This window comes from Linepithema humile, chromosome 4 (genome assembly GCF_040581485.1).
Source record: "Linepithema humile isolate Giens D197 chromosome 4, Lhum_UNIL_v1.0, whole genome shotgun sequence".
Classification (NCBI taxonomy): domain Eukaryota; kingdom Metazoa; phylum Arthropoda; class Insecta; order Hymenoptera; family Formicidae; genus Linepithema; species Linepithema humile.
Genome location: NC_090131.1, coordinates 30,066,941 through 30,088,701, shown reverse-complemented (window position 1 = coordinate 30,088,701; position 21,761 = coordinate 30,066,941). Strand labels below are relative to the sequence as shown.

General features: G+C 41.4%; 1 protein-coding gene across 2 annotated transcripts in view; it reads right to left on the bottom strand.

Moving 5' to 3' along the window:
• Positions 1 to 340: 340 nt before the first annotated feature.
• orb2 overlaps positions 341 to 21,761 on the bottom strand; it is a 135,160-nt gene continuing 113,739 nt past the window's right edge. For both annotated transcript variants that reach the window (XM_067352897.1, XM_012364995.2), the window contains one exon: positions 341 to 21,472. In XM_067352897.1, coding sequence (XP_067208998.1) covers positions 21,356 to 21,472 — 117 coding nt within the window. In that variant the 3' untranslated portion in view covers positions 341 to 21,355. The remainder of the gene's footprint in view (positions 21,473 to 21,761) is intronic.

The window sequence follows — 21,761 nt, the reverse complement described above, 5'->3', positions numbered from 1 at the left end:
AACAATGCGTATATCTTCTGATTTAATTAATTAATTAAGTAAATTTAGCTTCTAAATTTAAATATTTGAATTAGCAACTTACCTCACTGCAGGAATAATCCATAAATTTAATATTAAATTTAATATAAACAGATTTATTAGATTAACAAGAAAGTTTCTTCAAATTATTCGATCAAAATGTAATATAAGAATATATAGAAACTTATTTAAATAAAAGTTTGCATGCAAGAAACTTTATATTTATCATTATAAATTATCACCAAACTATTCAACATAATCTTACTTAGATTAAAGATAAGAAAAAAAAAAACGCGCGCAAACATAAATGAAAAACAGGAAGCATTTTTAACAAACTCATTTATTAAAGTACTAAAAGGGGTGGAAATGAACAAATTCGAAAAATTGCACATAAATATCAAGTAGATAAGAGAGTAAAATAGTTATAGTACGAACTATTGCGCGCGATCGCGCCGTTTGGTTTGCCGACTTCGCATTCTATGCAGCACTATATATATAAATATACATATATAAATATCTAAATATATTTATATATTTATATTTCACTATTCTTACAGTAGCGTTTGTCGAGGAATCGAGGATAGGAAATATTCAAGTGGCTCGGAGCAACAATGAATTCATTCTGACACAATCAATGAAGAAATAAAAACTGTAATTTGCACGGTCCATTTTAATCCGTGTCTACAACAGACTTGACGGATTGCGAGTTCATTCCATTCTTGCTCCGAGCTCTTCGCTAACAAGGACTTCCCGCGGCATTAAGACCGCAGAATGAAAGCAAGAGGATTCCGTATCCATGAAAGAATTGATCTATTTTATAGCATTTCATTTCGAGAAAAAAAGAAAAGGTGACTCTTATAATTATAACAAACACGTCGTCAAATACGAAGTAGATTTTTTTTTCACACATTCGACTTTTCGCGGCGTCTGCCTGTAAGAGACGCGGCCATTAAATCCTCCCCGTCTCTACCGTTCCCCCTTTCCTTTTTGTTTTATCGTCGTTTTGAACATCATTTAGTCGATTTTTTTTTTTTTACGATACTACCTCTTGCACCCTTTTCCTCTTTCTCTCCTTCTCTCTTCTTTCAGTCGCTATCATTCTTTTTTTCCTTCCCCCTTGTTCATCCCTCTCTTTCTCTCTCTCACTCTCTCTCTCTCTCTCTCTCTCTCTCTCTCTCTCTCTCTCTCTCTCCCTCTTTCCTACGATATATATATTTATGTATATATATGTACCTTTAGCGGGTTTGTTGCGAAGAAATTTTATCGCCCGCACGCGCGCGCGTGTTTTATCTCTTTTAATACAAAACATAAAAATCATCATCGTCATCGTCGTCGTCGCACAGATCCAGAGAAAAAGTAACGCTACGTCGTTAGGATCTCAACGAATTCTTCTCCCCTGGTAAAACACAGCACGGACAGACAGGCAAACCGACAGACAGACAAGGAGACAGATTAAGACAAGATTATACACAGACAAACGGTGGACTACATTGTCGACAGTCGCGGCTTTCTCTTATTTTTCTTTTTTTTTATCCCTCCTCCTCCTTTCGCTTCCACTACTTTCACAAAATTTCGCGCATGCACGCTATATGCTCTCCCGCGTACTTTTTTCCGTTATCCGTTTTGCATCATTTTTTCTTCCTTGTGCTCTCTCTCTTTCTCTTATTTTTTTAACCTCATTCTCTCTCTTTCATACTCACAAGCACACGATCGCGTGCATACGTTTCGCACACAACTCGCGTAAACATACGCACACTTGCACTAAAATTTCTTTTTTTGTATTTTTTTCAGTGTTTTTTTTCGTCGTCGATGTAGCTCCTTTTCTCCGTTTTGAACACTTTTTTGGGGAGATGGGTGCCAGACTCTGCCATTTTCTTTCTTTCCGCTAACGATTATTATACAAAATAATTAGAAAAATGTACAAAAATTCATAAAAATAGTAATAGTTACATAGTACAAGTTATTTTTGGGTAATTATAATAGTGTGTGGGTATTGTGTGTGTGTGTGTGTGCGTGCGTGTGTGTTATGTGTAAGTGTACGTGTATATATGTGTGATCGAGAAACGAGCATGATAGTACGATCCTACTGATAATTGTTCCAACGAGACGGGTCGAAACGCGCCGCCACGAACGGCTTCCCGAAGGATCCTTTCTCCCTGCGGGAAAACGTCCTGGCGGGATACCGCGCGCGACGATAATTAATAAATATTAATATCGTTGCCTACGTACGCATATACGTGCACCGAATGCCCCATGTTTTCCGGATTATTCAGTTAACAATAGGTGTCTCAGCGAAAAGAGAAATCAGATTTGCAACATCGAGATAATTATTTTGAGATTTCCAACATCGAGAATAATATCTAATCAGTCTATATTTGCATCAATATAGGACTGCTCATACACATTCAACAAATTGAGTCAACAGATTTATGCTGATATAAAAGTTACACAACGATTTTCCTCTTAATAAAGCTAAGAATAATTTTTAAAAACACTTATAGCCTCAATATTTCGAGATTTTAAGATAAATGTATTTTTTGAAGAAAAAAAAAAGAGTGACTATTGTTAATAAAACAATCTTGTAATAATGGCCCATCTTGTGCACGCATTTTGACAACAATCCTCTCTCTCGTTCATCTACTATTTCCTTTCTGTATTTCTCGCTCGCTCTCTCTTTCTCACATTCTGTCTTTCGTCATAAGTCTATACATTTATATGTACACATATATATTTATATATATTTATATATATATATATATATATATTATACGCCCATGCGCATATATCAGCGCAAAGATGACTTCTGCCCTGCTGCATCCGCATCGCGTCGCGTACGACAGCTGCCGCTGTGAAAGAGCGGAAAAGAGCGTGAAATTCAAGTTGGAAAATGATTAAGTTATTATTATACATCAACACCGACATCGAAGCAACGCGACACATAATTTTGAAGATCAATAAAAGTTTAATAATATTTAGCGACACACCATCGAGAAGAATTGTGTATGCAAATTGACTCGATACGATCTCATCCACGATTCCAATAAAATTCTCGTAAAGGGAATTGGAAAGGTTCACGTCGAAACATACACGATCCGCACGGTGCGACTGCAGCAGATCGAGCTTACCCTACGCGAAACCGCACGCATCACGGCCCCCTCTCGCTTATATGCCCGATATATCTTAATGTTATTAATGCCACAATATATATTCTCCGCACGATTCGAGATCAGCCGGGGCCAACCGGCGAACGCCAGCGCTCGTTCACGAGAAAGAACATGACGTTTCTCTCACATTTAGCAAACCGAATACGCTCTGGGTTTTGGTTTATTTAAAACGAAGGAAATTGAAGATACATATGTACGTGAGCCATCGTATTTGGCGTTAAATGTGCGAGAATACGGAGAATTCGTTCGCCAGCTACCGCCGAGCGTGATCGTCAATGTGGAGTCGTTATCGCGACCTCTCTCGAGTGCTCGTTAATTTCGCACGCTCGCTTCAACTCGTCGATCCGCGGCGTTTCAAGACATTCCGGACGGTCGAATATCATCGCGAATCGCCACGATAGGAAAATCCTAAATCAGCCCGGTCGAATTGAACGGAGCTTCCAGAGTCAGCGGTGTTTTGCGAAACGCTAAAACTGCTAAATAAATGATCGTGGCCATCTTGATTTCAGATGGATTGTTTACACACACGCGATTTGAAAGCAGCGTTTACCGCGTGTCAAACACGCTATTGCGAAAACTCTCTCATGAGGATCGTCGTAGCGACTCCACATCGTCGCCCAGAGTCGCACACGCATTAGTAGTTCAACATTTACACGCTGAATTAAACGTAAGGTGCGCGCACTCATTCCTCGCATCGCGCGCGTATAATGCACGCGTGCACAACATCACGCATTATTCTCGCACGTTCCGAGATATCTCGCTTCACTCTACATTCATCTTCAAATGTTTTTTCCCCTCCTTCCGTTTTATACACACTCGCACATACACACGCGAATGCACACGTACAGGCGTACACGCAAACGTAACCTCGTTCTCTCTCACGCTTTCGGCTAATATATTTATAACAATGTTTTGCGACCAAAAAATAAACTCTATTATGTGTTACACACTAATTAAGCTACGATTATCAATCGATTACGACTATGTTTTATATTTACGAAGGTTTCGTCGACCCCGAAAGAGATATATTGCGTGGGTTTGCTCGGTTTGTTGGCCTGGTGCGGTGACTCTCGTAGGATACTTCGCACGTTTCTTCTATCTTTCGTTCCTTTTTTTTCTATTTCTGAATCCGTTTTCTACTTCCTATCGTTCGTCGGCTTCCGTTGGACGAGATTCGAGCGACCGTTCGCGAAGGAAGGGAAGAGAAGCGAGGAATCGCTGTCGGAGCGATACGATGCGTCTCCTTCGCACACGTGATCCGACCGCACGCACATACACGTGCGGATGCGGCTCCAGCCTCTCCTTCCAATTATTTGCGGATTATCATGGCTCACGCAGAGAACCAATCAGTACGAAGAACTCGAAAATTATGCACTATGTGACAGGTGGAACTAATGAGGAAACTAAGCTACACAGAAGCATGAAAAAGAATAAGAAAGACTGAAGAGATTAATCGCTAAGTTAAAAAATTTTATTTTTCACGATTTTAGAAACAATGTTTCTTCTAAAGCTACAAGACATTTCACGATCTGGATTTTAATTTTCCAATCAATATCGTCTGATTCTGCCTCTGATTCTGATCATAGTTCAACTTAGTTTTCATTCTTTTCGATTCCATAATCACTAGAAAACGCAAGTTAAATTTCTATCAAAGTTAATTGAAATTATAGCGAACGTCGTCGTGTGATCTTCGAAAATCGAAAAATCGCGCGAGTTTATTGAATTGAGAAGTTCTTCTAAAAATCCACCTTTGATCACTACTCTCGTTGAGCGATGATGATATAAAAAAAGCGCGAGGAACAGATCTGTATTTCGGATTTGAAAATCACACAATCGGAAGGAAATCTGCGCACGTGATGTTTACGTGCGGAAAAATGCAGTTGAAGGACGCCTTCCTATTGCTGCACGAGGGTATCGCGGTTCTTCGCATGCTAAATTGTTCTCGCACTTCGCTTCCGATCCTCCACGCCAACAAATGCGAATGCCGTTAAAACGTTAACGAGTAAATTGAGCATAGTCGACAGGAGCGATCAAAAATGCGACCGACAAGAAGTGAGACTTGGAAATTGGTAAACGCGAAAATCTCGTTTGATGCGAAGCGCTTCGTCCTCGCCAAGTCAAACGCAAGCGATTTCGCCGATAATACAAGTTGCACGATTTCTCGATCAAAGGGTTTGCGAGCTAGACGACTATTTCTATGAATAAATAATACTGCGCTATATAAATAGTTTACAGCAACGGGAGTTCGAAAATTACACAGCCGCACGACATACGATGCATCTATTTCCATCACGAGTTTCAATTTTTGTATATCATATAACACATATAATTTATAAATAAAAAATATTACATTATAAAATATTCTTATAAAATACAATTATTAATTTACATTTCGTTATATATTAAATTAATAAAGTACTTGTTAATTAAAAAATAGAGATATCATTATAAAATATAATTGTTAATTTACAATATTTCATTTATATATTAAATTATTAAAATATTAAAAAAATAAGGGCAAAGCTTAAAGCGCGCGTCGATGCAGACGCGAAGAATAGACAACAATGTAGATTTAAAAAATTTTGTTAAATAATTTATTATCAGCAAATGTAATGTTAATTTATAGTACTTTGTTTTGTTCATTAAATTAATAAAGTATCTAATCAGGAAAATAGATAATCATTTAAAGCGCGCGTTGACAAATATAAAAAAATAAAAATTTCGATAACGTGACATATATATATATTTAAACAAAATTTAAAAAATAATTTATTCTTTTCACGCGATCATATAATCCGTCGAACCTACTGATATTCGTAATACGTTCAGTTGCGATGGTGGCTATTTTACTACAGTTTTATTACAAGACATGTGACAGTATAAAATGTTAAAAGGATAAAACTCTTAAAAAGGATGTGTCAGTAATGTTATCGTCTTATATGCGAGAAACACAGTTCCTTAATATAGAGTGTCTTGAATTGTTACATTCAATCGCACGGTTATCGTCTGATTGCGTCTCGAAGCTCATGCTTAGCATCTCAGAATGATTCTCACGAAGCAAACTCGTGATCGTGAACGTGAACACAAAAATAGAACACACGAAGAATGAAAAATTCTCACCACTTGGAAAATGAGATCCGGCAGATTTATGCTCGCCACGATAGAAACTAGAAGATAGTAACTAATAAACATTATTATACTTAATTCTCTTCTTCCAAATGTTAAAGACTAAAGAAAGAACATTTGTAACATTCGCTATACATGTACGACTAATTAAGAATTGCTCGTCGCATTCATCCTGTCGCTTTCGCGCTGCACGCACTCCTTCCTCAATTTCTCTCATCTCGCATTCCTTCTTCCTCGCACACAGACGCACACACACACACGCGCATACACACATGCACGCAGTCGCGCATATAAAATTTCTAATTCCGCCAAACTCACGATCATTTTCAAAATCCGCGAATATATCGAACATCAACATGTGCTATTAACATCTTAAGTCGATTGACATATTTTAGAAAAAGGTAAAAAATCATCGTCCTAGATCATCGTTTTTTTTTTCCCCTCATCCTCACGATACGTCCCATTCACATCCGTTATCATCTCGCCACTCGTCCGGTTTCCCTCCCGCAAGATCCCCCCCCGTCCGTTTCACGCGTCGTCCCGAGTATCGAGAACGCAGCATCGAGAAATCGCGCAAGTATTTTCTCGCAAAACGCACGACCGGTCGTATAAAAAAATATCTAATGCACGAAAAAGGCTGCTTCGTTTGTTCCCCTCGATCCTCCACGTTTCAATCACCTCGTACCTTTCTTCTCGTTAACTTTTAGAAATATCGGCGAGCTGAAAAGTATCAGCGGTTGAAAGCGACATAATTTCTATATGCGAACCGAATTTTGCAAAAGGAACTGAGCGATAAGAAAAAATATCATTGATCGACTCCTTGTGTGTCACCAAAATTCGATTCCGCTGGCTGAGAATAACGCGCTTCCAAGTTCCTCGGTAAATATGTGAGAAGGACTCGCTCCTTTCTCCTATAGATACAATTTTGCGACGCGAAATTATGACAGTTTCAACTTCTAAGATTAACAGCTCTGAGCGGATTCGAAAATGCGCTCGTCGGGTATTTGTATGTCCTTTTCTTTCTTTTTTTTTTTTTTTTTTTCATCCAGCGTACATTCCGGATTCTCTATCATCGAAAGTTATTTTCGGAGAGCGGAGTCTCGCAGCCGATATATACGAATGTCCAGACACCGTAAAGACGTCTAAAGAGACGTCCTAATTTTCCAGACGTCCTTTAGCCACCCTTCGGACTTTCGTCCCACTCGAGTCCACGAATGTACGCCTCTTCTCTTCTCTAAAGCGAATTACGTCTGTCGCGTTTCACAGCCGTAAACGTCGTGCGTCGTTCGTCAAACGAGTGATATCCATCGACCGATATTCCCACGATATTCCTCGGTGACCATCCGACACCTTGAGATTACGAGATCACCGGCCAGTTGCTATCGCGGCTCGATCGTCCGACCAACAGTTTAATGACTACAACGGCGACGTCGCCCCTCGAATCGTCGCTTCGACAACGAAACCTGTCCTCGTCTGTCCAAACGTCCCATCCGCAAGAATGTGTACATGTGTGATCATCTCATTATTCTTACTTTATAATTATAATCATTATAATTATTATTATTATTATTATTATTCGTCTCGCGATTGTAGCATCGAAGGAACGCCTACGTTCATGAGCTAAGATCATCAATCGACCCGTCGCGAATCTCTCGATCGTCGGCGCGGTCGTAAAAAATTCGCTACTACTTTTAACTTTCATATCCCATGATGTACGCGCGCGTCGAGCGTCGCGTGTTAATACAAAAGTTTCTCGCGTTCTAAGCATATAGAATACACATTACAATATAAAGAGATTATTTAGAAAAAAGAACAGTACAAAAAGGACTGGTAGGAGCAAATTGGCTAGCAACGATCGCGCGCCGCGTTTCTTTTTTTTCATTTTTTTTTTTTAAACCGTTTATCCCGCTTTTATTTTCATTATTATTATTGTAGACCGCGGGCGCGCTCGTGGTTTATCGTTTAGTATTCCTATATCGATATCGACACGCTACACGCTAGCTGCTAAGAATAATCAATAAATCGGCATCGCACAGTTTTTCCACTCTTATACTTCCTCTTTCAAACCCTTTCATCCCTTCACATTCACCCTTGCGCGTCTCCTACTACTCTCTCTCTCTCTCTCTCTTTCTCTCTTTCTCCTTTCCTCCACCTCGTAACTTGCACAAAATTTCAAACTCCCCCTGAAAATGTACACGTTAAAAAAAGCGAAGGACTCACTACATTAATTATCGTCATATCACTCAAATAAGAAATATACTGTGATACGTGAGTGTGACGTGTGTTCCGTGTGGATATGCGCATGTGTATCGGGAATGTGTTTGTGAGTGAATGCGTGTGACACGCGCAAAAATAGCTTCGCTGCCGTGTATCACACGTGCGTTTTATGTATATATCGATCGGTCATAAACACGATCTACAACTCGCACAACCGTCAGCGATTAATCCGATCGCTAGAAGACCTACACGTGACGGTTTACGCTCCCCTAAAAGATATATATCATTTTGTCATTCGCTATATCCGCAAGACGATCTGTTCGGTGCGTTCCCGCGGTAATTTCGCTATCTCCATCGAGAAATTCGTCGACATTGGAGGATACAGGCTCTCCTTACTGAGAGTCGAGTTAAATTTTTTAAATGCTTTGAGAAAATATTGCGTCTATTCTTTCTAAAGATTTAAAATATCTCGTGAAAAACGTAACTAATCGTAATAGTTTATCTTTTTTTTTTTTTGCATATTTAATTCTTAATTTTGAAACTCTATTTATATACGTTAAATGCTTTGGGAAAATATTGTTTTTATTTTTCCTAAAGATTTGGAATATATCACGCGAAAACATTTAACTAATTGCAAAAGTTTATTTTTTTTTTTTTTTTGATATTTAATTTATAGTTTCAATAGCCTTCTCTCTTAGAGAATTATTTAGATATATCTCCCATCCTTTTAAGAAACACGTAGAGACCAGAGGATGAGATTGAGCATGCAAAACGCGAGAGAGTCATTCCGCCATTCTTTCGGTACAATAGAGTATAGAGAGAAATATCTCACAAACTTGTGTTTCGTCGAGTAGAAACGTTGTCTATAATAAAAATGAGGAAAAGATCAAAGAAGAGATCGCGGAGAATCGTTCGCGTGGGATAGATTATAGCCGAGATTACACCCAGAGGTGGGCAAAGCACATACATACCGTGTCACGTGCAGAAGATTAATAGACATTTTATTAGCGAGCCTGACGGCTCACGAGCACGGCCGAGAGAAACACATCCGCACACGCACACACGCACGCACACATACATAGGCACACGCGCACACACCGCACCCTGAAAATTAGAGCATGTGCGATAATCACTTCGATGCGTGGTGGTAACTATATAACTCAGTACGTAAAAGTTGCATCTCCGATTTTTATCCGTATAATTTTTGCATATATGTATGTATATATATATATATGTATATGTATATATATATATATATATATATATATATATATATATATATATAATTTATATATTACAAGATCATAGAAATTCGTATTCACAATTACACGCTTAGGACAATATCTATATATGCATAGATACGTCTGTATCTATATATATATATTTAGATTTTCATATATAATATCTTAAATATATATATATTAAAGATTAGTAACAATAAGCCGATTCTACAAATACTTGACGAAATACACGGTGGCGAAACGCTCGCTCTCCCTTTCGACGCGGCAATTCTGTGTTTAAAAACCGCCCGCGTCGTCGCGGGAGTTTCTCTCTCTCTCTCTCTCTCTCTCTCTCTCTCTTTCTTTTTTTCCTAGTTAATGCAGGTACAGGATTCGCTATATAATCGAGGTTTCGTAGAAATTCGAGATAGTATTAAAAAACACGCTACTTTCGCACCTAAGGGACTATCTGCTTTTTTTACTTTTTCCTCGTGGTAATTCGACTATGTGGGCTCTCGCGCCGACTCGGGGGCGCACGACGAGCCCGAACTTAATTCTCACCTTCTCTTTCCATCTCTCTGTGCTACAGATAAAAGGATTATATCATCTAGAAAGGGACAGCGAATCGCTAAAATACACGGGTAAGGGGGAGGGGGTCAATCCGTTTTTCAACCCGGTGCAATCCCCGACTCCGAGAATCTCGACCGTCTTCTTCGACACATTCTTTCTTTCTCTTTTTTTTTTTTTCGTCTGAGCGCACGCTTGTTTTGCCCGCCTCTGGGACACTGGACACCTCGAGTTCGCTCTCCGCTTCCCTTATTTGCGCGCACTAATATTGGACACATCCGCTTTCGGTGTTGCCTTCGCAAGAAAAAAAAAAAAGAAAAAAATAGGAAGGAACAGGGGCGAACGCCGACGTACTCGTCGCTTTTTCGCACGCGCTGCACTTCGCTCTCCCCTCGTCTCCGTTTTTTTACACAAATCATTGCACTGCGCCCAGCTGTTTGCTTATTAGCATACCCTTATCGCGTGCCATCACGCTCCAAGAGGTTTGCCGTTTAATATTTTTAAGCTTACCGCTTTCTCTTTCTCTCGTATATTACGCACGTCTACATATTTAATTCGAATTATACTAATTGTAAGCGCGCGATCGCCGCGAACGCAAGGCGGCCTTCGCCTTGCTCTCAACGTGTACTACAATCGATTAACATAGAAAAACAAAAATAAAAATGAAAAAAAACGAAACAAGAATAAATTTCATTTGCTATCAAGATGCCGAGCAACGCTTCCAGAATCCAAAAGATCCGTGAAAAATATTTAAAAGCCGTCCGAAAATATTAGCGCGACTTTTATAGATTTTACGCCATCTTTTGGAGTCGAAGATCTTGATAAAGAAGTCTCGGCGTGACTCTACCACAAAGTATCGATCAAAATAGTATAATTTTGTCAGGTAGAGATCCGGTAACTCGCGTGGATGCGTGATTGTATCGTCTACCAGCTGACGAATCTCAAGATCTCGCGTTTAAAAGCTTCGTCGCTCGGGCAACAATAAACTGGCCGACATATCGCGACGGAATCGAGAGGAGAATTTCGATTTCAGCGAAGCTCTCTCATCGCGATATTTTATCGATCTTTCAGATTCTCCCCGACATTTATCCCCGTCTTGAGTCTGCACGCATATGTGCGATGCGTATATGAATCGCGTGTGTGTATGTATTCTCGGTGAGTACGTATTCCGACCGCTTCTTTGGTACGTAGAAATGTGTCTACAACAATAGTGATTCTAATAATAATAGTAGCGATAATAATAGTAATAATAATATAAGATACGAATAATATTAATCGTAGTGATAAAAATCGCAGTAAATCGCGGTAGTATCAGTAGTTGTGGAATACTCGAACTAATAGTGAAGATCGGATCGCTCTGTCACGGACGATACACATTCTGCCACGGACGACAATGTGAATTCACAAAGCAAGAAAAGACGGAGGCGCCGGCACGCTCGGCGGCGCCTCTCGGCTTGTCGGAGGCAGATTAAAAAGAAAGAGGCACCTACGCTCGAAGCCCGAAATCTCGTTCAACCGGTCCGACGCGATTACGCGCACGCGCACGTGGAAGCGCGGACGGGCGGGGGTATTTTATTAAAAATTTACAAAATTCAATTTACATCGTCGCGAAGCGACGGGGCCGTGCGAGTCGTCCGTCGCCTCCCACGTCGGCACCGGTCGGCAGCGAGACGTCAGCTTCGATGTGTATACATGTCACGTGTGTGTGTGTATGTGTGTGTACAATAAACGCGAAGGGTCTGATGTGTCAATAGTCTCCGATTCACTTTTATCGAGAATTGATTCTCTCGAGAAAATTCACTTAAATTTTAGTTCTTTTGCATCAATTTGGAAGATTCTCGAAAAGTGAATGGATCATTGTTGAACTAATTACACATACACACATGTACACACAAAAGTAATTAAGATCTCCGGGACACTGTAGTTTAACCAACGACATAATCGATGGCTGTTAGTTTTATAAAAAAAAAAAGGGCTGTTAATTTTATCACACTGAAAGCTGATTTGTGTTGCACTATTTTTCTCCCGACTCAGCCGTGTATGTATACGTGTGTGTACGTGTGCATGTGTATATGTAATATAAAAAGAAAGAACAAAGAGCACAAAAAGATCTGTCGCTTATTTATAAAAACACTATAAGATTTATCTATAGCATTGTAAAATATAAGAATAATAACTTTATTTAAAAAAATAAAAATTAATTAAATCGTACTCGGAAAACGGTACATCAGAGGGTGAGCAGGAGGTGTACGCGGTTTTCTTTCGCATAATAATAATTCAAGCAGCATAGGATCCTACGTTATGTATCGCGCACATTTCTCGCTTTTTCTTTCCGCTCACTGTCTCTCACGGATTTTCGATCTCTCGACGATTACTCTTATCACTTCTCTCGCCTCGAGATTGTCTCTATCGCGCGAAGTGAAAAACTTGTGAAAAGACGCGTCTCGAGGGATTGCCCTACGCAAGGGATTGTGCGAATCAAACGTTTTCTTCTTTCGCTTATTAATAAAATCATGATCTTTTAAATCCTTCTTGATTTTCTTCGAAATTAGATGACACGAGCCCTTGCGTCAGGATATCGTTTCCACAGATAGAAAACGCATACGCACTTTCGCTGATGCTCTCTCTTTCTCTTTCTCTTTCTCTCTCTCTCTCTCTCTCTCTCTCTCTCTCTCTCTCTCTCTCTCTCTCTCTCTTTCTCGTCGACCCTTTGATTGCATCGTCGCGTGATTGTATCGACGATAAGAGGATAAATTATTTCTCTTTCTCTCTCTCTCTCTCTCTCTCTCTCTCTCTCTCTCTCTCTCTCTTTCTCTCAGCACTTCTCGCTAAATCACTTCCACTTCTCTTGCACCCCCATTTGTCTCTCGTACTCTCTCGCGACGCACCCCCTTGCTCGCATGCACGCATACAAACACGCATTCTCACGCACAGAAACGTCCACGCATACACGCACTCACGCAACTTCTCTGAACTAAGATATTTAGACAAGAATATAACAGCGGTATAAAAAACTTTTCAACACTGAAAAATACAAATCTATCGTAAATGACTACCATTGTTACTCGTTCCCTCCCACGGATTTTTTTATCAAGGTGTGTCTTTTCATTCCCTCTTACGCTCGTCCGTAATAATACGCGCATTACTCGGAACGACAGTAGGTCCGCTTGAGATCGAGCGAGTAGATATTTCTCTAATCGCCTCTTTTTCGCCACCCCACGTGTGCGATCATGCACGCCACGTGTTCAGATAATCGCGCGCTTCTCTCACGTCCTCTCTACATCCTCGCGCGCTCATTCTCTCACCTCTCTCGCTTCTTACTGTCGTGTCGTGCAATATCCATTTACCTAATTGCAATTACATCCCGTTTCTTTTTTTTTTTTCAAAGTCTGTCACAATATATTAAATATTTTAATCGTTATTATCAATTATATATTAGTACTTTATATATATATATATATAATATATATATCTATATAATTGTCATTATATTATTATATATTATGCTTTATCACACATATTACAAAGGAGGTGAAGAATCACACCTAACATATTATTATTATTTTGTTGTTGTTACTTTTTTGTTACTGACGTACCTCAAATGTTAACTCCGTACTGCGGATGTGTTTTGCGGTTACTCCTTTTTTTTTCTATTCATTGCGCGCCACGCTTGCAGAAGAGTTCGATAGTGTCTGTGTTTGTGTGCTTGTGTCAGGTGATGTGTGTGTGTTGTGTGTGTGTGTGTGTGTGTGTGTGTGTGTGTGTGTGTGTGTGTGTATATATATATATGCGCGTGCAATATTACCGCGTCGCGTTTTGCGCCTTTATTGTGTTTTATTCTACTCGCCTTTTTCCTCACCGTTCACAATCGATAGAAAAATTCGAAATTATTTCTTCAACATCTACGGCGATCAGAATTTCAGCTTCATTAAGTTTGTAAAGTTGCTTTTGCGACCGACAAAAAACGCGTTCCATGATATAGGATATTAATCACAAATGATTTTCAACTCAAAAATGACGAGATATAAAGTTTCTTTCCCCATGCAAATTCTCGCGTAATTATTCGTAAATTATTTTCTAATTATCCTACAATCTTCTAGCTAACGCGTTCTGCTAGAGTGAGTTACAAAATTTTCGAGGCATACGTGAAAAATATTTCTGAAATTGCATAATCAAGTACGATTGAAAAGAGTAATCGAACTAGCTTTAACTAGCTTGGTCTCAAATATCACGAGATACAACAATTAAGCCATTCAAACGCGAATATTACGAGAACAGAGACACTAACTCTAAGAAAACATTTATCTAAGAAAAAATATCCACCGTGTACAACTTTCACAAAGCATGTACGTCATGTTCGAAGATGACGAGGATGCGATTCGATAACGAGCGAAAATCATTTGTAATCCAATTCTGCGTAAATATACAATATGAAGCAATTTCACACACGAGAAGTAGAAGAGGATATCCCGGTCTTACGACAGCACTTCCATCCAGTTTCATCGATCGTTATTTACGTCAGTAGACTGTAAGTGATATGTTCGCGTTCAATCGCGTGCACGGAGCAAAGCGTGCACATTTCGGCGCGCCTCGCGAGGAATATTTAAACGAGTTATTTCTTTGCATTTGACTCGTTTAAACATTCGCTTTTCAGTTTTCGCGACGAGATATCTCGCGTCCGTCGAAAAATATGAACGCGCTATACCTCACGGGTTTTCTTCCCCTTTTTTTTTTTTAACTAATCGTATAAAAGAAATACTGTCGAATCGAAGTGATAGCGGGTGAAATTGGAAGTCGTGCTCGCCAAACAGGGATCAATCCGACTCAGCTGTAAAGCTATAGGCCGCCGTAGAGACGCGAATTGAAGGATTTGGTGCAAGAAGATCCTCGAGTTTACTTTATTAAATTCTCTGAGGAGCGATTTAAACAATCCATGATATATCCTCAGCGTTATAGAATTGACTTCGTATTTTTATACTTTTGTACAATTTTCATAAACAAAAGATTTGTTTCCATAAACCTTCGATTTACTTTTCTATCGCATCAGATCCTTCAGTTTCCGAAAAGTGCGGCGAATGTACAGAATGAAGATAAAACCGACGTGGCAAAATGAATCGCACGGCCAATGTGAAGTCGATCGTAATGATTATAAATATAGTAATTTTTCATTTCCAAATTGGACATTTTAATTAGGCTAAATTATCCGTTTATAAAAATTCGGGATCATCGCAATTTGTGTATCTCCTTCACGTTGGTGGAGCGAGTCATCTTAGTCGGTTTCCGAAAATCTCAAAGGCGAGCGTCGACACGTTATACGCTTTTACACTGAATATATCTAATACTTCTTTTTCCTCCTTCGTTGCGCCTTAAATCGCTAGCACAAAAATAAGTGTTTCGCACAAAGAGGTACACGATGTCGGAATAAAGGATGAGGAATATTAATCAGGAGAGGAGGGGGGGGGGGGGAATCCGCGACCCGAGTACACACAGTGGGGCTCAACATTTAGCTAAACATTCATATCCAAAAAATCACGACCGTGGTTCACGGTGTGAAGAATGCGTACGTGCGTGTGACTGACGTGGCTGTGGAAAGAAAACGTGTACTCGGGGCTCGGTTTTTGCGGCTCGTAATTGCCGCGTCTATCGCGCGTGTGTGTGTGTGTTTTTTTTTTTTAGGATTAAGTGTACTTCCGCATGTACGTTCGCGCTTCCGAAAACAGAATACGAAGCGACATTCTACGTTGGGCGACACGTTTCGTCCTCCACCTTCTCGCTTGCTTCTCGTCTTCTTTCTCGCGTGTTTTATCCCGTTCCTTTTTTCCTTTTTGAACATTATAGAAAAATTTGTCTAGAAAAATCGGTCTCGGTCCTCGTCCAAGTACTCGCTCAAGTATTGGAACACGACGCTACTCTCTATATAATATATATTTATATATATATAATATGTATATATCAATATATATTTTTTAATTATCAATTGATTTAGGTGAATTGGTACCTAGGTAAGTTTTGCTACACAATTATATCGATTGATTAGTGGAACGTGTGCATGTGTACATTTGCATGCGTGTACGTGTTTCGCGCGTGTTGTCCTAATATGTATCAGCGTGTATGTGTGTGTGTGTGTGTGTGTGTATGTGTAATGTGTGTGGCCGCGCACGAGCGCCTTCGACGCGTACTTCCGTGTTCGCGAAGTCTCGGTGCGGGTTGAGAAAATTCGTCGCCTAATATATGTAGAGCCGGCTCGCCGCGCGCACACGCGCATGATTCACGCGCGCGCGAATGCACCGGCACTTATCATATACATATATGTATATATATAAATTTATCCGCGATAATACACGTGCTATCGCAGTCCGCGTTTTAATTTATTTACTTCGCGCATATATGCCGCACGGATTACACCGCTCTTCCTCTCGCTCGCTCCCTTTCTCTCTCTCCCATTCTTTCCATCTTTCTCTCTTCTATTTCTTGCTTTCCTTGCTGTCTCCCCCTCTCCCTCTCTCTCTCTCTCTCTCTTTCTCAGTTGCACTATTTACGAGAACGGTGACTCGTATGTAAAATTGCACTAACTAATGCTCACATTCGTCTTCTCTCGTTTATTTTATTCCTCCTCGCGTTCTTCGCCCTTCACTCCTTTCTCGCGCTCTCCTCTGAGTCTCTCGTGTGTGGTTTTCATTTCCTGTCTCGTATTGACTTTTTCTCCCCCTCTCCGATCTTTTCTCTCAATTCGGAACTGCCGTCGAGTGCGTAAGAAAGATCGATTGTGTCTGTTTAGAATATTGCGATAGCAACGAATAAAAAACTTCTACGTATTTCTTCTATCAACTAATTTATGCATGTGTATAAAATATACCTAGTGCTTGCTTTTTTAACCCCGCCTCTCTCTCTTTCTCTCCAAAAACCTCAACGCGGTTGACAAACTCGACACAAAAGTCCCACTCCAATTAGACTCGGCTCGATAGCTCTCCGTCAATGTTCAATGATGCACGAGTCAAAGAGGATCGCGACGAGAACGGCGCTTCTCTCCACCTTCTCTCACATTTTGCTATCTTATTAGATTTATTAATTTTTCTCCTCTTTTTTTTTTTTTTACGCTACACGCGACTCCCGTCCACGTTGAACGCACGCGTCTTCGTAACTTCGCGAGCTGAATAACGTGTCTTAGACGAAGGGACGGAGGGTCGTCGTTGAACGCGGCCGCCTTTTACTGTCCTCCTTCACAATACCCACTTATAATAACACGTTTTCCTCGTGCGGTGCCCTAATAAACGCCGCCTAATCTCTACACGGCGAGACGAGATATATATACAAAAAGGAGTACCAAAAAAATAAATATATATGTGTATATATATATGTGGAAATTACTTCTTTTTGTCCCTTCCTCGTTAGATTCGCACGCAACGTGTATCGTAATCCGTTGGTCGCATCATCGCCTGTGTGCTTTATGCCATATATGTATGTCTCTTCGTACGGGAGACGTGTATGTAGCTGTTTTGCGCGCGATTTTTGTGTGTATGTGTGTATTTGTATCTGTGGATTGTACAAAGTCCGAACATGTGTGCAGAAGAAGAGTATCGCGAGAGAGACTCGTCATGCGAGGTTTAACTACGTCTTCCGACTGCTGCTGCTGCTGCTGCTGCTGCTGCTGCTGCTGCTATTGCTGCTACGTACAGAATGTGGCTTTTTTTTTTTGTCATCTACGAAGCGGAACACACAACGTTGCATACTAATTCCGAGCACAACGCTTCCTAACCCTCGACCTTTGGCTTTCTGTTTCGAGAAGAATTCCGTCGACGGTACCGCCCGGCTATTGTCGGAAGTATTGTGAGACACGCCTTTTTTGCACAACAAAAGGGTCACTTCGAAGGTGACGAACATCCGGTGTCGGTGCTAAGCCTGCTCCCTACTGGTTAGTTATCAAAAGTATCCTACATTATGTATTCAAAGATATCGAAACTGGTATATTTTCTAAACGATATTTCTAAACGGCGGCGAATCGGTTCAGGAAGCTGTGTTTCGGGCAAAACGCGTCGAAAAGTCGTTGTCAGATCTGCCAGGAATCACGTTGTTTGTTAAAACCGGTTAAAAGGATGCGCATAGGAAACGTCACGCTTAAAATTACCGATCTGCCATCCAGAGACTCTCTGAACCCTTCCTGAATGGAACCAGCGATAAATGGCGTCACGGCGAGCTCTTTCACTCCTTTATTTGAACTACGGCGATTGCGTTTGATTATATACACCCAGCGAAGAAGTTCGTTTGTTTTAAGGGATTAAGAAACGTGCACATTCGCGGTCGCGATTAATGAACGCCGGTTAATTGATTAATCGGTTAAAAGAGAGGGATCGGTATGTATGTACAGGAGCGACAACATGCGGCTCTATATTATATATGTATCTATAATAAGTGTTCCGCGCGAAACGCGACCCCTCAGACGCGCCGCACAATCAATCTATCGGACGTATGAAGAGAGTAATTAGGTACGATCGCTAAATATATCGCTGTTTTTTTTTTTCGGTTTCTCGCCCTACGAATCACGGCTTCTATCGCTACTTTGGTTTTTCGAGAACGAAATACCTCCCGTGTCCCGCGCGTGTCCCACGAAGCCGAGCGCGAGGCCGTTTCTCGCCGCGCGATGATCGCAACGCTGCTCGGGTTCCCGAAGAAGAGAGGAACGGACTCTGAAACGTGGATGCTCGATACGTTCCACCTGGCGCGAATCGTTTCACCCAGCGACCACTGTTAATTCGTGGAAACGCGCGTGTATATCTCGTTCCGAGGATATTCGCGTTCGCTAATCGTTTTTATTGCACGTAATAGTAGTAAAATCGGGGTGTAAAATTTGTTCTACTCACTCTTGCGCACTCTCAAGCGACGGCCTTCGTCCCTCTTTCTCCGCGAACAAGTAGCAGACCGTCTTTCTCCCTTTCTTTCTCTCTCTCTTTCTTTCTCTCTGCGATGCGAGGCAAGCTTCGCACTCCCCTTCGTTTCCCGCGAAGGCTCGTAAGGTCGTTCGCACCGGTTTTGGGAAAGTATTGGCAGAGAATCCGGTACGGCTAGGCTAGAGGCTAGAACAAGCCTCGACAACCTGGAGCACATGTCCGTACGCGGTTACGCCGCGGGCGTATACAGCCGCTCTCTCGCTCACACTCGCGTGCGCGAGTATGCGCGCGTACGCATAAAAAAATTGAACTATTCCGGTTTCAACGATTTCCGTTTACAACCCTTCCTGCGTCGTCTGTATGTGATACATTTTTCCTTCTTCGTTTTTTTGTTTCCTAAACCTTCGGTTTCCCCGTTTGTGTGTCTTCCTTGTTTGCTTCCCCTACACTATTTCTCTCTCATTTGAATAAGTTAATTAGTAAAAAATCATTTTCTTAAGTGCCCTCCTACGAGCGCGCGGTCGCGTTATCCGCACGAGAAACGCATTACACAACGCACCTATGTAACATATTTTTAGTAAGTTCTTAATTGCTAGGAGACTGTGTGTGTGTGTGCGCGTGTGTGTATGTGTTTGTGTGTGTGTGTGTTCGTGTGAATGTATGTGTGTTTTTATGTGTAATACAGAGAATTACCTAATACACAGCGGTTTGAAGCGTGGCTTTTTTTCATTATCGATTAACATCCAATGCGAATGGTTCGCCTCTCTCAGCGCTGCCTCTATCCTCTCCCTATCACTCTCTTCCGCGTTTTCTACCGGCGCTCTACGTCGTCTACGCGTCGCTTTCGATCTCGCTGCTTCCTCTCACACTTACAACTGTCACTCCCTCGCACACCCTTCCTCTCCCTCTCTCTCTCTCTCTCTCTCTCTCTCTCTCTTTCTCTTTCGTTCGCTCACGCTGGCAACACACTTTCGCGACGGATCAGGTACTCGCGTTTCTTACGAACACTCGTCGCGCAGGAATTGCTACTCGGAGCGCGGGTTTCCGATCGCGATCGTCCGCCAAGTGGACAGCGTCGGTGGGAAAGCCCGTTTCACCGAGAAGCCACTCTTCGCGTTCCGCGAAACGAAAATCCTCGCCGATCGCGATCGACGACACGGAGAGGAAACTTCTCCATTCGTTCGGCAAGTCAAAACTCGGAAGAGGGTGATTTGCGACGGATCGAGACGCGCGCGAAGGTGCATCCGAATCGCAATCGCGCTACTGGCGACTTCGGTAAACACTCGAGGAGGATCGGTCGTCCGACGATCGATCGACAGCGCGGGATGCGTGTGCACGGAGGGCCGGTCAGCTTCCCCTCGCTCACTCCTCGAGATTTGCGGTAACTAAGATACTCGATCTCTCGGACCACAGAACCGGTGCATTTTACAGCGTAGACAGATAGGATTATACGTGTACGAGTAATCAATATACTGAGAATCCGTGTCCGTTTCTCTTCTGAATCCTGTGTCTCGGCGTGTGTCTCTTCGTTTATCTTCCGGCTGGACGATGTTCGGTTTGGCGTGGATCCGATCGTTCTCTTTCTTCCTTGCGATCTTCCGGCGCCTTCGTCGAATATCAAAGCCCGTCTGGGAGGGGCTTCGGCTGAAGCCGAGCGCGTCAGCGAGCTTGTCTCGCCGTTGACACCGGCGCGGCCGCACGTCGTAACGGACGTTCACATTAGCGGCTCGTTACAGATGCGAAAGGATCAAAGATCGGAACAACGCCGAATGCCTGCATCGACTGGCGGGCAGCAGCGGCTGGTTTCTTCCTCCAGTATAAACCGGTACAACTTGAAGTAATAGCAGTGGAGTAGTAGTAGTAATTTGTAGTAGAATAGTAGTTGTGGTAGTAGGTAATAGTAATAATAGTAATAATAGTGGTAGTAGAGTAGAGAGTAGTGGTAGTACGTGACGATCGAGTGGTAGTAGTAGTAATAGCGGTTTTGAGGCTGTGTTTTTGTTGTAGGTAAGTAAGTAAGTAATATGGTGGGATGGGAGGGGTGGAGGGGTGAGGGCTGGTTTTTGGGGCACGTGAGGGGAGGGCGAGGGGGGGTATTGGTAAAGGTGGTAGTTAATTAGCTAGGGCTGCGAGATAATTAGGGACAACGCAGCTGGGGTTAACACCAGCGAAAAGGCACGGCTCGAGGCCGATCCGCGCCTTCCTTCACCAGCGGCTTGTGGAATTCCCGACCCGGTCGGGAATGAATAGTTGCCCAACAATGCTCGCAATAGTACTGAAAATAGAGAATATTATAGATCAATTTCGATCTAAAGTTTATTAAAAAATTTGCGAGTTTCTCGTTTAGTTGATAAGCCAGATATGTAAAAAGAAATCAATTTTGTTAGTCGATCTAATATCATTTTTGGCTAAGACGTAACAAATTTCTTGTTTAATTAATTCTATTCTTTAACGCGATATTCAGGAATCTCGGAATTTCTGCTTCGAGTTAATTGAAAATTAAAATTTCCCCTTATAACTATTTGACAATAATGACGAATCGCGTTACGAAGTAATAAATGTAC